This window comes from Octodon degus, unplaced genomic scaffold (assembly GCF_000260255.1).
Source record: "Octodon degus isolate 3935 unplaced genomic scaffold, OctDeg1.0 scaffold00020, whole genome shotgun sequence".
NCBI classification, from domain to species: Eukaryota; Metazoa; Chordata; class Mammalia; order Rodentia; family Octodontidae; genus Octodon; species Octodon degus.
Genome location: NW_004524596.1, coordinates 13,490,496 through 13,507,549, shown reverse-complemented (window position 1 = coordinate 13,507,549; position 17,054 = coordinate 13,490,496). Strand labels below are relative to the sequence as shown.

The 17,054-nt window shown below is 44.7% G+C and overlaps 2 protein-coding genes across 9 annotated transcripts in view; one reads left to right on the top strand and one right to left on the bottom strand.

Annotated features, from left to right (window-relative positions):
• Prepl (prolyl endopeptidase like) overlaps positions 1-622 on the top strand; it is a 42,245-nt gene extending 41,623 nt beyond the window's left edge. For 6 of the 7 annotated variants that reach the window (XM_023711211.1, XM_004627666.2, XM_023711206.1 and 3 more), the window contains 2 exons: positions 76-149; positions 459-622. In XM_023711211.1, coding sequence (XP_023566979.1) covers positions 76-149; positions 459-548 — 164 coding nt within the window. In that variant the 3' untranslated portion in view covers positions 549-622. The remainder of the gene's footprint in view (positions 1-75; positions 150-458) is intronic. The other variant, XM_023711208.1, reaches the window with a different exon arrangement.
• Positions 623-1,078: 456 nt separating this feature from the next.
• Positions 1,079-17,054, bottom strand: part of Slc3a1 (solute carrier family 3 member 1) — a 56,390-nt gene continuing 40,414 nt past the window's right edge. For both annotated transcript variants that reach the window (XM_023711212.1, XM_004627735.2), the window contains 5 exons: positions 14,614-14,738; positions 13,546-13,741; positions 6,805-6,972; positions 5,510-5,626; positions 1,079-1,685 (listed from right to left, as the gene is read on the bottom strand). In XM_023711212.1, coding sequence (XP_023566980.1) covers positions 1,245-1,685; positions 5,510-5,626; positions 6,805-6,972; positions 13,546-13,741; positions 14,614-14,738 — 1,047 coding nt within the window. In that variant the 3' untranslated portion in view covers positions 1,079-1,244. The remainder of the gene's footprint in view (positions 1,686-5,509; positions 5,627-6,804; positions 6,973-13,545; positions 13,742-14,613; positions 14,739-17,054) is intronic.

Genomic DNA, 17,054 nt, shown 5'->3' with positions numbered 1-17,054 from the left:
TACTCAGAACAACAGAGAAGAACCGCATCTTAGTCTTATGAAGGATCTGATTGTTGTATTTGTCTCCTCTTTCAGCCTATCAGACCCCCAGTGTTATTTTAGATATTCAGCCCGGAGGGAGTCATGTGATTGAGGATTCGCACAAAAAGGTATGTAATCCTGCCTTGCTGGGCTGACAGGTTACCCGCATAGAGGTGGGTTGTGTTCAGCTTATTCCATGGTTGCAGCAGGAACACTGCTGGGAGCTGACCCACTGAGTCAGTCAAGGGGAGGGCGCTCTTACACTTGCTAAGGAGCGCGGCTACAGAAGGAAGTGACGTCATTGTTGCACACCTCCTGTGCCAAGCAGCAGTGCTCCTGCCAAAAGCTGTTGGCCTCAGACTTGGGTGAAAAACTTTAGAACCCTGAAGTTATACCACAGAGTCGTTCTAGCTAACTTTAAAATGTGTTTCTTTTAGATTACAGCTCAGATTAAATTCCTGTATGAAGAACTTGGACTTGACAGCACCAGTGTTTTCGAGAATCTCAAAAAATACCTAAAATTCTGAAATTCTACATTCAGCTGGGGTTTGGAGCGGCACTGACCTATTCCATAGTCTTATTTCCAGTTGGGTTAGCAAAAGTGAGATTTTAAGTTATTAGAAAAGTTTTTACAAGTTGCTTATCCACCCAAGTCGTGCTTAGTCTGCATGTTGGCCACGTGCACTGTCCTCTCCACTGCCACGCGTCCCTAACCTAGGGGTGTGCAGATGGCCTCTTTGGGGACCCGGATGCGGGAGGATGGGCTGGGGCGGCCGAAGCCAGGCCACCTCCAGTTGCAACTTCGCCTTTGTCTGCTGCACTAAGGATTTTGTGACATTTACAGTCAGTGGCCTTTCTCTTTCCTAGTGAACATTTGTAGTCACTGTGGCAGTGTGTCACCTTCCCGTTTCTGTGGCTGCATTTTAAGAAGAAAGAACATTCTTCAAATTGACATTCTAGAGCTTTTGAATAATCTTGGGTCCTGCGGGGTTTTGATCATCTCTTATTGATGTGACTTAATATTTACATTACAAGTTCCTCCAAGCAACAATTTTCATTTAAACGTTGTATTATTTTAAACATTTGAGAACCTTTTCTGAAGCAGTTACACTCAAGTGAGAAATAGTGAGGAATTAGCGGCTGTTTATGACGTTTACCCAGCACTGTGCTGTAGGTGAGGTTAAAACGAAAGCGCCGGTTCGCCGTGCCCTTCACGGAGTGCCTCAGCACACGCTGTATAGTATGTCAAGGGCGCTGGAGTAGCAGGCTCGACTGGAAATAAAGCATTTGTCGCTGAACGCCGCTTGTTGGTGAAGGAGGCGCTTCGCGCTGTACTCGAGGATCAATCCTTCTCCCCTCTCCAGGGCAACCCCGCCCGAGTCAACCTCCCGGCGTGCAGAGGCGGGGCTGGTACCCAGCCTCACTCTGAGTTTTGGGGGGAGACCCAGATTCATTTCCTGCAGATTCAGCAGGGTCGGGTCTCCGAAGTTCAGAACCACAAGAAAGACCGTGTCTATGCCGTCCAGCTCCCTCGTGTACGCCACGGAGTGGCTGTCGCTACTCAGCAGGCAGAACCAGCCCCTGCTGATGAGCAGCTCGTTGGCGTGAAGGAGACTTAGGTCTTGGTACAGCTTCAAAGCTGAGGTAGGCTGAGTCTTTTGGACCTGTTTTTTCAAAAGAATATTTACATAAATGTTTGATCCTAAGGATTTTTAAAATAATAATTCAGTATCTAATGAGGCACCCTCCATTGCTTCTATTTTGTCCCTGAAAACAACTGCCAAATTACACCCATTAAGTAGATAGAGTAGCGTGTATAACAACTGACAGTGCAGACCCAGCTGTGCAGCTTGCCCGAGGCCCGACCCGGGCTGACTCCACTGTAGACCCTGAAACGGGTGTTCGCCCCCAGAGTAGCGCTGCTGTGCCTGCTGCCTGACGTTGCTGGGCCGTACTGCAGTTGCCAAACCCACGAAGCAGCCCGCGCGGCAGCGGGCCCTGAGGACCTGCCTGGGGTGCGCGTGGCCTCCCGGGCTCCTCTGTAGCGCCGTGCAGGCTGCAGCAGCCACGGGTGTGCGGCACAGCTAAGGAGGGAGCAGCAAGTTTCAAAAGAAGATACAAAGCAAAAAGCTGCGTAAAGTGAAAGACAACAATTGTAGGGGTGCCTTTACCAGAAAAGGCTATGGCTAGTAAAGATTTGAATTTATTTTTAATGTATTTTTTCCTTTTTCTCCCTGAACATTTCACACGTTTTGCTATCATAATATAGCTTCATAAATGTCATTTTAAAGGTGAATTTTTTTTTTTCTTGTACTGGGAATTGAACTCTGAACCCTGCCCTGCCAGGCAAGCGCTGTGCCACTGAACTGCAGCCCTGGCCTTAATGGTAAATATTCCGTGAAATGGTTGCACCATACCTGACGCTCCGTCATCCCACCCCCCATATTTTGTATTACTTATTTAAGGATAGTTGGTCAGAAAGATGATATGTGAGAGCGTGAACTTTTGATACATAGTGCCAAGTTACTCTTCCTAAGAGCTGTTGCCAAATCAACCATGTTTCGCTCACTGTATTCTTGCCAACCGTGTTTCTGGGGTGGTTGTTGTTGTTGTTGTTACTGTTCTTTAGGGGTGGATGCTTAATGTGTCTTCAATGAATATTTCATAGGTGTTTGAAAAATAAAGTGTATTCTCTGTTACCAGGTACAAAGGTACTCACGGTGTGTGTATACGGCTCGTGGGTTCTTAGCAGCATTCTCTGTAGCACAGGTAGCGCTGCATGAGGAGCACAGTGCCGTCACAGGAAGAGTGCTCGTGCGCAGCTGTGATTTTTGTCTCAAGTCCTGGTAATTGTGAATTTGTCAATTTTTCTTGCATTTTTCAGAGTATTTGTTTTATGTCTTTTGAAGCTATTGCAACATGCATAATGATTTTAGTGAACTTTTTTTTTTTTAATTTTAAAAATTGCCTTTGCCTCATATAATGCTTTTCATACTGAATTCTATTTTGTCTGCTATTAAAAATTTCCAAGCTTGCTTTTTGTGCCTCCATTTTTTGGCCGGGTGCAGGTAGTACGAAGTTGAGTGAGGCAGAATCCATGGGGTGGAAAGGCCTTGCGGCTGCTCCCTGTTGGGCTCCCGGCTCTCCCACGGGGTTACCGCTTCTGCTCTCCACGTTCATGCGCGTGGCAGTCCTCCTTCCGCACACTCAAGGAGATGTTTTCTTTGCTCTGTAGCAGGTTATCATTGTGTCCTATTTATTGTTAACATACATACATGGTCTCATGTCCTTTTAGCTGTTCTCATACACTTTTCTTAAAAGCTACATTCTACCCAAATAATGGATCTGATACTCTGTTGATGAAATGTTGAAATCATTTGTAGAGTCTTGAGCGCTACTGCTGTCAAGACCCTCGTGTATTTATCATTTGCAAATATCCCTAGATACGGATCGCTGGAACGTCTGGTCCAAAAGTACACTTCTTATTCTGATGGCTAAGCAGCAAGCCTCCTGAAACCATTTGCCTCTTATATCTTACATTCTGTGGGCTCTTATGTTTTAACTTTGTCTCTTATATTTTTTCTTATTCCCTAACCTGAGTGTGTTTTGTCTTTTTAATACATGAATTTAACTTCTTTATCTTTGGTTAGCACATGTTCAGACAACCTCAGATTTCTTTATCTTTGATAGTTTGGTTGCTGTGCCTTTTTAAAGGCCTTTTATTAGCTCCATTTTCTTCATGTAGTTTTTATCCTTCTAATGTTCTCTGAAAATGCCATTTCACTCATTACTCTTAAAATTATAATGACCTTTCAACATAAGTTTTTGTCAACTTCAAGAACAGCGCCCTCAACAGAACACCCTGCAGTGCTAGAGATACTCTGTGCTTTCTGAAACGGCAGCCACTCGCCCAGGAGCGCCCCGCTGGTAGTGTCACGCAGGAACCGCAGATCCAGCGTTCGCTCGTAGCAGTCTCCACAGCGAAGGGCCCAAGCAGCTTGAGGGTGAACCCCGTCTTTTTCCACCCCTGGACAGGAGGAATGTCCACCTGCCTGCGCACAGACCCTTTCGCCACCTACCCCTGCCTGTAGTACTGTACCAGATTTGTCACACTGAGGCAAGAGGATTGTATATTCAAGCCCAGCCTGGGTAACTAAGTGACACTCTGTCTCAAAATTCTAAAAAGCGGTAGATACAACTCAGTGAAGAAAGATGATAAATTAGATGGTAAGTGATTGATTGATTGATAGATAGATAGACAGACAGACAGACAGACAGACAGACAGATAGATATAGGTGTGTTTTATTTTCCACTGGATTGTTTTGATTGGTTTGTTGGTGTTATTTTGCTTACAGTACAAAGGATTGCCACCCAAGCACTGGGACTGAACCCAAGAAGCACTGACCTACATCCCCATCCTATTTATTTATTTCTGTATTTTAGGGAAGGGTTTACACGGTGTTCAGCGTCTCACTACTAGATTGGACTCATAGTGATTCTCCTGTTTAGTCTCCCAAGTGCTGGGATTACAGGCGTGCGCCACCACACCCAGTCTCAATTGCCGTCTCAGCTTGCCCTGGGATGGAACCACAGGCCCCTGCGCCTGCTTGCAGGCCCTTTAATCTGCTGAGCTATTTGGCTGGCCCTTTATTTTTTATTTTAAAACAAGTTTTGCTAAGTTGCCTGGACTTGCCTCAACCTTGAAATTCTCCCGCCTCAGCCTTCCCAGTAGGTGGCATTATAGGGGCATATCACCACACTGGGTAGCTGTCCAGGTGGCAGGCCTGGAGTGGGGGATTTGTGCAACAGGACGATGGCATGGAGTCCTGTATCAGAGGAACCCTGGGGAGTGTCCACGGATTACTTAGACATTTGGACAGAAGGATTATAAATGTGTCAAGTATCCCCGTACGGTGCAGATCAAGCTGCTTCCCTGAACTGATTGAGATTGTTTCCCAGTGAAATTTTCACACAGGCCTACCACTGATTCTTGATCACTATTAGGACAGGAAAAAAAGCATAGGCAACAGCCAAAGGGTGTGCTTTTCTAGAAGAGCTCCTTTAGATAGCTCCTGCCTTCTGTTCTTCTGGAGAACAGCCCTACTTTCAAATCTACATTCACTAGACTTGGTGTCGGACCTGCCTGTCCACCCGCCTGGCATCTGCCTTTTGAGGAGAAGAGAAGGGAGGGTAGCCGGGCTGCCTGACAGACTTTGTAATACAGAGGTTTTCATAGCTCAGAGATCTCGGTAAAAGTCATTCCAAAGAAGTGGTACATTATGATTTTTCAGATGGCAGGTTTGTACTGGTTAATGTTTTCACAAAAGCATGACTTGCAAGCTTCCTGCAAGTAGAACTACAAGGGAGGTCTGTGATGAACTACAAAGAACATCATTGGTTAAGTTTTAGACACACAGGGTGACCATGTCAGCCATTCCACTCATGTCCTGTTTCTGAAGTCCACATGACATTGCCATTGATACTTACATGGACATTGACAGTGTGGTAGTCTGAACTGGTGGGCAACCAAGTGTGATTTCCTTCAGAAAAGCCAGCATTTGAACTGTTATCCCACTGCATTGGCGACTTTGAGAGAAGCGTACTCTGCGTCAAAGGACCAGAAAGAAGGCAATTGTCAGGGTATTAAAACTGAAATACACTTTGTTCCTTCATGGCTTACTTCATGACCATTTAGTTCCCTGTAGCTCTTAGCTAGCGCTTATGTTCATTAGCAGTCATCTTGAAAGGGTTTGACATTCAGCGCAAAAGCCAGTCTTGTACTTTTCAAGGGAAAATGGCTAATAACATCTTGAGTTTGAATGAACTCTAACATGATTGTAATTTTAGCTGCTTTTCCCTAAAAATGAGTAATAGAGGATTTCAAAATGTGCCATTATCAATTTGTGCTACTTCACTCCATTGGGGTGCAGAGCAGGTGAACGTAGGAACTCTGCCAGCTGCCCCTGAGCCTGAATTCTGCCCTGCCCATTTCTCCAGGGTGGTGGTTCTACTTGAGTGCTCACATGCAAACTTAGCTGATAGAAAGTTTGAACCTAACAAGGTATTTGGGAAGTGAGGTCCCATGCAGTTGAAAGCTAACCAACCAAATTAAAGGGTCACGGTCAGCCTTCTACGCAGCCACACAGCTGCAGGGGCCCTGGCTCAGACAAAAGCAGACTAAAGCCACCCAACGTGGGCTCTGGAGTACGCTTGGTAAAATAAAGTCTTTGTGCTGTGTTCATAGGGGCCATGTGGAATCCAGCAGGTTAAATGAAAACTAAAAAGCATTATTTCACCAGATTATGGGCAAAGATCAATGAATACAGCAAACACCGGTTCTCAAATTTCAGTGTGCCTAAGAATCAGCATTTCAAATGCAGACTCCTGGGCCCTGCTCAGGAAATTCAGTTATGTGGCTTAGAAAGCAGTACGTGTAATAAACTCATCCACCAAGAAAGCTGGTGAATCCTACTGTGTGACCCTAAGAAAGAAAAGCACCGAGGGGTGGTGGCACACACCTGTAACCCCAGCACTCTGGGAGGATGAAAAATATGGCAGGAGTGAAACCGAGAGTCTTGGTTCCCAAACTCAGTTCATCGCACCATCCGGGAAGATGGCCACGACCCTGCTCGTCGCTGCGTGGGCAGCTTGCAGTCAGAAGCAGATGTTTGCCGAGTACTTCTGTTAGAGAGCCATTGCTCACAAACAGAAATATTCTTGAACTCAGATACTACTGTACTCTTTCAGGGGCTGCGGTGGGAGGTTAAATGGATTTCACTTACAGTATCGTAGCGTTCGTTGATGTTTGGGGCTAAAATATCTTGCATCCCTAGTTCCTCTCCATAGTAAGTGACAGGCGTCCCAGGGAGCGTGAAGAGCAGCATGTTCATGATGTTGACGTACTGGTCCCCAAAACGGGAGGCCAGCCGAGTACTGTCCGGTCCACCAAGCTGAAAGGCAGACATATTAAAAAACCACAGCAGTACTTGGTTGACTGAGAGGGAGAGCCACTGGGGGACGGTGGCTTGGTGAGCCCAGCTGCGGTCCTAGGCCTACTGCCTGCTGCAGAGTTGATCTGTCTAGCCTGTGGCCACTGAGGATTTGTCTAGAGAACTCTCAGGGGCACTGCACATGAGATCAACTGCAGACGGTGTGTGTGCATATTTTCTTAAATTCGGGTAAGTTTCTTTGATGAAAGATAAATGTTTTTTCAATGAAAAATGTTTCTTGGTGGACAAAGTAGGAAGGGGAGGTGGAAGGGACGCTTCTGTTTTCTGCCTTTTATTGACTTTGAACAATCTGAAACATTTGAAAGGTAAATCAGGTTTTATGAAGAAATTTACTTAGTCAAAAAAGAAACTTAAAGCTGTGTTATATATACATTCATGGCTGCAATTACGTACTGTAACATCTGCTCAGATCACCGAAGTCACCTCTTTTCATAATAGCACAACTCACTTTTCATGTGCATATGCTGACGCTAGCACCTTGCTACCTACATCTTATTCTCCCACCCACCACGAAACTAGCGCTGAGAAACTGCACCATTAACTCAAGTCATGGTATGGTAGTCAGAGAAAGAACTCGCCCTTCTTATGGTGCTGGGTATGACACTGATGACCACTCTACCTCTGAGCTACGCTCCCAGCCCTTTGTAGTCTCAATTGTGCAGGGTAGTCTTGAGTCATGGCCGGGCTGGTGAGATGGCTCAGTGGTCTAAAGCACCTACTTAGAACAAGCTTAGTCAAAGCACAGAGACTGCGGTTCAATCCCCCAGCACCACATGCCAGCCAGCCCCGCCCCCTGGTGGACTGAGCTGGACACACACACACACACACACACACACACACAAATAATAAAATTTGAGTCATGGCCATCCTGCCTCAGCCTCCCAAGAGCTGGGATACTAGGTGTGCACCACCTTTGTGGCTAAGAACCAGCCTTTGAACTTGAGTTTTACTATTTGGGGGTACTGAACTCAGGACCTCATGCTGGCCAGGCAGGTGCTGTACTACTGAGCTAGATCCCTAGCCCCAAACTTGAGTCTTAGAAGGGGAACTTGGTTATTTTTTTTTAATTTATGCTTATTTTGTTTGTTTGTCTGTTTGTTTGCATAGACTACTTTTTTAATTTTTTTTTATTTTGAGAAATAAATATGAATGAGACAGCTTCAAAGCTGAATAATAGGACAGTTTCGATAATCAATACATTGTGCATTATTATCTTCTTAGTGGTTATCCATAGTACAAGAAGCAGACAGGATATCCTGTCCAAACACTATTAGTACACCTCTTCTCATTGAATTAAGCAAAAGTAGCTGTATATCTATCCTAACTATTTTGTATATATAAATACAAAATGATCTTTCCTTTGTATCCCTTTTTTTTTGTTTTGTTTTGTTTAGTCCTGTCAGAGGTGAATATTCTATTGGCATCTAAATACTATAGGTGTTTGAATTCAGCTAAACAATCCAGCACTGTCTAGCAGTCTATAATATTAGTGGGTTATCCTTAGAAGTTATTGACTTGAGCCTTTTACAGCTCATCGTATTAACATGGCTTTACTTTACCTCCTTTTTTATACTTTTCTTCTGGGTGGTTAAGACCAAGATAAAGCAAGACCTATACAGCAAGAAATGTAACTTTTGTATCTGATATGGTCAGTCAAGTACCCTCAGGATTTATCCCGTTGCCCTGTACTGCACTTTGTAGATCCTTTACAGTGTCAGCCATGAGGATGAGTCACGGACATTGCTTGACCAATTTGCTCTCTGTCAAAGCCTGAGAGAATGTTTTTTCTCTCCATGTGACTCTCCCCAGGCACACTATACATCATCGATCACATTCCTCTGTGGCTCCATAATCATCTTGATCAGAAAATTTGCAGCACAACTGAGTTACATGTTGTTACAGTAGAGGTTCTCCTATGTCCCGAGTCTTCACTGACCTGGAAAGGCTAGGGCCAAAATGTTGGCTGACCTTGCAGCCCTTCCTTTTCTCCAATTTTGAGCTAACTTAGGTTGTTAACCCTCCAGAAGAGAAGCTTATTATTAACCTGCAATTTATGTAGTTTGGTTTACCCTATCTGTCTAAATATCAAACATCTTTGGCATATCATGAAACAGGTATTTTCCATCAAATATTGGTATGCTGAACTTTAAGACTTTATAGACTATGTAGGAAAAATAATTTTATAAAGGTAGAAATAAGCATTTACATAATTTTACAAAGAAATTTAGAAATCTAACCATACACAGAATTGTAACAGGACAGACCTGTGACATTTTTTTTCTTATTCTTATGACTTTTTTTTTTGCCATTTATCACCCTTTGGAAAAAAAAAAAAAAAAACTTCACTTGAGAGACATTATGGCAATAAATGGTATGTCATGACAAGAAGTACATATTGAGAAGACCAGGATGGCAGGCACTCCAAGTGTGACCCCTCCGTTACACATGGCCATCCTTGGTGCAGCCGCCTGGCTCACAGGCACCAGCATACAGAGTTAGTCAGGGTGAGAATCTCACCAGCCAACCGCTAGTCTCTAAAGCCCGCTGATGTCCCCCAGGATCCCTGCCCCACCCGTCTTGCATGGCTTTGCCCCTGTCGTGTTTCTCAGCTTTTCTCCTTGCCCCCTCCTCATTGTGGAAACTTGATTATTATAGTTCAAGAAAAAGGTTGCTTCCTGAGACGGACTGAAATCTTGTATCTTCACAAGCCATTGTAAGCCACTTTTCTAGTTTTATGGCCAGAAAAATTAGATCAAATTTTACCTCCATTTCTGTCCTTTTCAGATCTGACAAAAAAACATATAATTTTTCAAGTCTTCTACACACTTTCAGAATTAAAGTCCAGAAATGTTTCTATAGTTTGCAGCAAAATGGGGCCTACTTTTTCTAAATTGTGACAGGGGACACTTCCAGAATGGCAGAATGAAAGCCTCCATAACTTGCAAGGTGAATGGTATGAAAACTATTTTTTAAAAAACAAAACTTTTTTTTCATAACTCTTGAAATTAAGTAAAGGCTGCAAGAATCCAAGATGAATTTACCAAGAACAGCTGGATCTGAGAACAGTGAGCTTTGCAGTATTTTATCTTCCCTGATCTCATGCCCAGATTCCCAGCTCCATGACAGCCTTGAAAACCAACAGCCTCCCAAATACCGTAGTGGGAAACCAGCAACCTAGAAGCCACTCGAAGACAAAACGGGTTTAAAGTTCACGGAAAGATCCAGCTATCCAGAGCTGCAGCTACACAAACTTTCCAGCAGCTCCTTTTGGTTGAGAGTTTTCTTTATTGGGCCTTCCCCATGCAGACAGGTGAAACAGGCCTAAATGAGAAATTGCCATGGGCTCTAGGTCTCCATCTGGACTCATGGAAGACATCGCCATGGGATCCCGGCCCTCACCTGGATTCTTTGGGTCTCTGATGTGTGGACAGGTCATGCATGTTTGCATCTGACTCTTTGGGTGAATATTATTAATAGTTTTATAAATTATGTGTCCTGTATCAAATCTTTTCCCTTGTAAGCCCTGGCTACAGCACCTAGTATAGTACTTACAATGTCCAGTTTTCAACATGTTAGGAAACAAAAATGCAGACCATACATTGGAGAGAGGGCAGACAACAGAAGATGCTGCTGAAGAAAGCCAAACACTGGACTTACTGGACAAGACTAAGTCCATGTTTACACATGGGTTCAGATAGCTGAGCATGTTTAAGGAATTTAAAGATGGTGCAAGAACAGCGTGATCCAATGGATACCCATAGATACTATGTGGCAGAACAAACGGAAGTTTTGGAATTGAAAAGCACAAGAATAGAAATGAAAAGTCCCAAGGCAGGGATTGACAGATGGCAAAGGAATCCAAATGTGAAGACGGGTCGGCTGAGAGCAGAGGCTGACAACTAAAAAGCAAAGAATGAAGCACAATGCGCATTGTCTCAGAGATCTGTGGGGTGCGTCACACATACCAGTGTTTCCATAAAAGAAAGATTGTCTCCACAAGGAGACAAGAAGGAAAAGTGGGCAGAAATAATGTTTGAAAGAATAATGACCAGCAGCTTCCCAAATTTGGTGAAAATCTGCACATCCAAGAACCTCACTGGACTCAAATAGGAAAAAATAAAGATTCCCACCAAAACACATCAGGGAACTGTCAAAGGGCACAGACAGAATGCTGAAGGCAACAACCAAAAATCAACATCACATACAGAGCCTGAACATCAACTGCTGAATTCTCAGCAGAACTCATGGAAGCCAGTGGCAAAAGAATGAAAGAAAAAACTCAAGCAATATCTGTATCCAGGGGCTGGTGAGATGGCTCAGTGGTCTAAAGCACCTACTTAGAACAAACTAAGCTAAGCTAAACAAAGCACAGGGACCGCGGTTCAATCCCCCAGCACCACATGCCAGCCAACCCCGCCCCCTGGTGGGCTGAGCTGGCCACACACTAAAAATAAAATAAATTAAAAAAAAAAAAAAGATATTATTGTTTGGTGGGTATTGCTTTCCTGTGTGAAATCATGACCAAGTTCTGGAACTAGGTAGGTGGTGGTTGGGCAACACTGTGAAGGCACTGATGCCAAATAGTTCTATTTTCTGTGTATTTTACCCCGATAAAAGAAAAGGCAGAAAATAGTCTTGGTAGTCCACATTAAACTAGAAACTAAACAAGTTCAACCATGTTGTAGGATACAGCATCAAAATACAAAAAGTTGTGTTTCTATACACTAATAATGAACAGTCCAGAAGTCAATCCTAAACTTATTGTGTGAGTGCAACATGAACACACAGCCAAAAAATAGGCAAGAGAAAAGGGAACTCCTGGAGAGATTAAAAAAAGAAAGAACCAGAAAATTCACCATGAAATGCTTGACCAAACCTTTGCAGACATGCTTCTTAAAAAGTTTGGGCCTCGGGGCTGGTGAGATGGCTCAGTGGTCTAAAGCACCTACTTAGAACAAGCTAAGCTAAGCAAAGCACAGGGACTGCGGTTCAATCCCCCAGCACCACATGCCAGCCAGCCCCGCCCCCTGGTGGGCTGAGCTGGCCACACATACTAAATAAACAAATAAAATTTTAAAAAAATTAAAAAAAAAAAAAGTTTGGGCCTCTAGGGCCACAAGTTAGCTCAGCAGACTAAGCACCCGCTGAGTCAAGCACCAGGTTTGATCTTGGGGACCACATGCCGCACTGGCCCTATCTCCAGGCCGCTGAGCTGGCCACCAGATCCAGGTATGGTGGCACACATCTGTAATCCCAGTACTTGGGGAGCTAAGACAGGAAGGTTACAAGTTTGAGTTTCACATGGGCAATTTATTCAGAACTTGTCTCAAAAATAAAAGACTTGGGATGTGGCTCAGTGCAAAGGCCCTGGGTTCAATCCTCAGTATTCCAAGAATGAATGAAGAGATATATATTATGTTCATGGTATTTTATTTACTTAGGAGCAAATCAATGATGAAAAATGAAAATGAAGCAAAACACCTCAGGCAGGTCCTTCAAGAAAGATTCCAAATGAAGATACTGTTATCATAGGAGATGCCAGCTCCACAAGGGTCACTGTCCCTGATGCCTGTGCACTGGGTCAAGGTATGAAGGTGGAGGACAATGATACCGAGGATCCTGGCCCTGTGAATCCTAGCTTAATGTGTTTTGTTTGCAACTTAACTTTCATCAAAGAAGATTTAAAAAGTTAAAACATGAAAATAAGTTTCAAGAAAAAATGGAATATAGAAAAAGGATATAAAGAGAACATTCTGTACTACCACATGATGTATTTGTGTTTTAAGCTAAGGGTAATTACAAAGAGTCAAAAAGCTTAAAAAGACTTAAAATCTTATGAAGAATTTAGAATGAGCTAAAGTTATTATTGGAAAAAGAAAACTTTGTATAAATGTAATGTACCAAAGTGTGCAGGATTTGTACTGTCTGTGGTGCCGGACAGCCACGGACTCAGCCCTCACAGTCGTTCACCACTGACGCACCAACTCCCCGGGGACAACCGCCAGTCCACGGGCCAGCGGATCGTATTTTATCCTTTAGGCCGGACTTTTTCTGTGGTTAGATAATCTAACTACCATTGTGTTCCAGATGCAATAACGTGCTATCGAGATCCATCGTCCAGGAGCAATGAACATTCCTAAAGAAGACAGGCAGAACCTCTGTGCTGCATTCTACACAGTGTTTTGTCATTGTTTGGTGTCCATCCTGAACCTCCATGGAGCTTTTCACCCCGGAAATCCTCTTTCTGAGGGGGTTGGGGAGATAGCTCAGTGGCTTAAGTGCCTGCCTGGCAAGTACAAGGTCCTGAGTTCGATCCCCGGTACCAGGAAAAAAAAGTAGAGGGGTAAGTGGGGAGGTACCGTGGTTCGATCCTTCCCCACTAAGACCTCACAGAGTTGTGAACACAGGCAAATCCTCCCTGAGTGTTCAGGGCCAGTGGGACAGGCTTCACTATGTAAGGTCACTTAGAGACAAGTCTGCCCATTTTAGAGGTCCCTGGCCTTCAGAACTCACCATCCAATTAGGCCACTTCCCTTCCGGCATGTTTGCCATCCACGATAAGATAACCTCATGCACAAGGTTCCCAGAAAGAGCGTGGAGGGTGGTGAAGAAGTTGTTGAACGGGAAGTCCGCTTCTTGGACAAAGGGCAGCCCGTAGTACATCATGGTCCTGGCGGTGCTCTCGGCGTACGCCTCAGTCCCCATGAACCTGTGGGAGTCGGCAGGGCTCCAGGTTATCACTGCATGTCAGGAGACAGGAAGTCTCAGCAGCTCTGAGATCTTATTGATCTCTAGATGTGAACTGTCAGCAGAGAAGGCCCAGGCTTAAGAGAAAGCAGTCCAGCCAGAGGGCCCAGAGATGTGGGTGGGCAGCTAACAACTGCTCCTTATAATAAACCCCCAAAGTGGCCTGATATTAAGTCATACCTAAGAAATAAGAGATATACTTGGCCCTCAATCAATACTGTTCACTACTTTCTAAACCAGATAAAAACCCAGTAGCATCTTTGGGGGGGGGGTGTTTTGTTTTGTTTTGTTTTCTCTTGTGTTTGTTTGCTTTTTGAGACAAGGTCTCACTATGCAGTACAGGCTGGGCCTGAATTCACTTTGTAACCCAGGCCGACCTCAAACTTACAACAATCCTCCTGCTTGGCCCTCTGAGTGTTGGGACTACAGGCAGGCACCACCAAAGTTCAAGTGGCAACTTTGAAGACCTGCCTTAGCAATAATAATTTATAATTTGCAATAGCATGACTGACTATAAGACAAAGGCTTTTCACCTCCCAAATTACCCTTGTATCCGAGCCTTATAAATTCTCATATTATTCAAATACACTCTCAATTACCCAAACACTCAGAAAGACACATTCACCCCAGTACCTGCCCCATATATGAAATCTCATTTAACCTCACCATAGTAGAAAGGTTATTCGTGTTGCCTGTTTATGGCTGAGAAAACAGACGTAGATGACCCAGCCAGCTCTTGTCACAGAGCCACGAGCAGGGTCCCAGGCGACTGCAGAGCCGCCTCCCCACCACCGGGCCCTACAGACAGACGAAACCTCTGGATCAGTGCCGTACCTGTATCTGCCAGGCTCCCGGCTGTAGCGGTCCATAGTCTGCCGGAAGCTCCGGACAATGTCATGCGTTCCCACTTGGGTAGTGGTGAAGTCGTGGTACAGCTCCGAGTACTGAGTGACAGTGTCCTTTAAAAACCAGGACAGCATAATTACCACGTGCGTAGGAGCCGTTCTTAAATGCACTCAAACTGAGTGAGATACACACTCCAAGACAATCCTAGGGCCTTCCCTGCTCAGGACTTTGTAGACAGAATACTCAGACTATCAGTAGTTAATTTGATTCTATAATTAACCTTATAAATCTCATAAATAATAAATATTTCTCCATCACTTTATCAAACTAAATTTTACTGAACACCAAAACATTACTTACAAGCGTATTTCCTAAAGTCCTCCTAAATATATAATTATCTAAAATGAAAACTTCGGTGGAAGAGGAGGCTGCGGTAGTTGAGGAGGTGGCAGCAGCATCGGTGATGGAGGGGGCCATGATAGCAATCATGGATTTGGAGGTGACGTGGAAACTGTGTCAGTGGTCCTGGAGTAGTAGGAGAGGGTAGGATGCTGGTGGACCAGATACAGAAGCCAAGGTGGTAGATACGGTGGTGGTGCTGGAGGAGATGCTGTATACAATGGAGGAAATTTTGGTGGTGGGAACTGTGGTGGTGGTGGTGGGAACTGTGGTGGTGGTGGTGGGAACTGTGGTGGTGGTGGGAACTGTGGTGGTGGTGGAAACTAATTATAGTGGACAACAGCAATCAAGTTACAAACTGAAAGGGAGCAGTTTGGGTGGAAGAAGCTCTGGCAGTCCCTCTGGTGCTGGTTATGGGTCTGGTGGTGGAAGTGGTAGACATGGTAGCTGAAGTTTAAAAAAAAATAGGAAAGAGCTACAGTTCTCCGCAGGAGAGTGAGTTGTCAGGAACACTGCAGGTTACTTTAAGACAACTGTCCCAAATGCATTAGAGGAACTGTAAAAATCTGCCGTGGAAGGAACAATGATCCTTGGTAGAAAGTTACTGCAGCTTAAGCAGAAAACCCTTCTGGTTCAGGACCGTCACAGCCACAGGGTGCAAAAAGTGCAGCTAGCTATTAATGTGATGTTGTGTCAGTTAGATGCACATTCTTTAGGGATATATACAGTCTGCAGGATCCCACTATGTAAACTGGACTCATAGTGATTCTCCTGTGTTCAGCCTCCCAAGTGCTGGGGTTACAGGTGGGCGCCCCACGCCCAGTCTCAGTCAACACCGCAGCATGGCCTGAGGGCAGGGCCAGCAGGGCATACCAGGGATCGAACCCAGCTGCTGTGCTCTGCCAAGCACACGCTTTAGTCCACTGAGCTATCTGGCTGGCCCTACCTCAGGGCTTGGGTTTTTGGGTTTTTTTAATATATGTTGTAGCTTTATCTTTTTCTTTCTTTAATTATAACAGGTATATTGCCCTATAAATTGGGATATAAAGGAAAAAAAAATTAAGAAATTCTTTTTAAAAAAAGTTTCAGGGCTGGGGAGATAGCTAAGCGTACGAGCACCTGCCTGGAAAGTGCAAGGTCCTAATTTTGACTCCTGGTACCAAAAAAAAGTATCATGTTCTGTATAATAATTTTAGGGGTCTATTTATTTATATCTTTTTGAGATAGGGTCTCACTATGTAGCTCAGGCTGGCACTGAGCTCACTTTATAGCCCAGGCTGGTCTCGAAGTCACAATGACCCTCCTGCCTCAGCCTCCCGAGTGCTTGGATTACAGGCCTGTGCCGCGGCGCCCAGCCTAGGGCTTTGGTGTTTTTGTTTGGTTTTTTTGTTTATTTGTTTGTTCGTTTTAGAACTATTGTCTGCTTGGCCATTGAAAATCCGGCAACCATAGGACGGTGATGAGCAGAGCAATAAGTGGTGTGTGGACACCATGGCTACGCGTGTCGTGGGGGAAGGCTAAGAATCTGTCAGCGGGCTTGGCTCCGAACTCGTCTCACCACTCCTGCTGTCCTTGACAACAGAAGTTAACCTCTCGCATCTTTGCAAAATGAGGACCCTGAAACCTCTCTCCATGGAGTTAAATGATATAACCCAAGACAAACATCACCGACGTAGCACACACGGCCGATGTCGGCTCCTTCTCTTCCATCTGTGCACCCCTCATCACTGGGAATTGCGGGGTCCTTGAGTTAATGACAAAATCCTTGAGCAAACCGCCCTCCGTGTTGTGGCAGTTGGGAGAGAGACCCAGGTCTGTGTTTTTAGAGCCCTCTTGGTCGAAGAAAGGATCTGGGCGTGCGCATTAGGAGCTCCTCGGTTTCCGAGAACGGTGATTCAATGTACTTCCTACAGGCCAGACCGAGCTTAGCTTTGTAATTAGTTGGTGGAGGAGGAGAACAGAGAGAAGAAAAGATGGAAAGAAAGAGAGGGGAGGGAAGGAAAGGGGAGGAGAGAGGAGGGGAGGGAAGG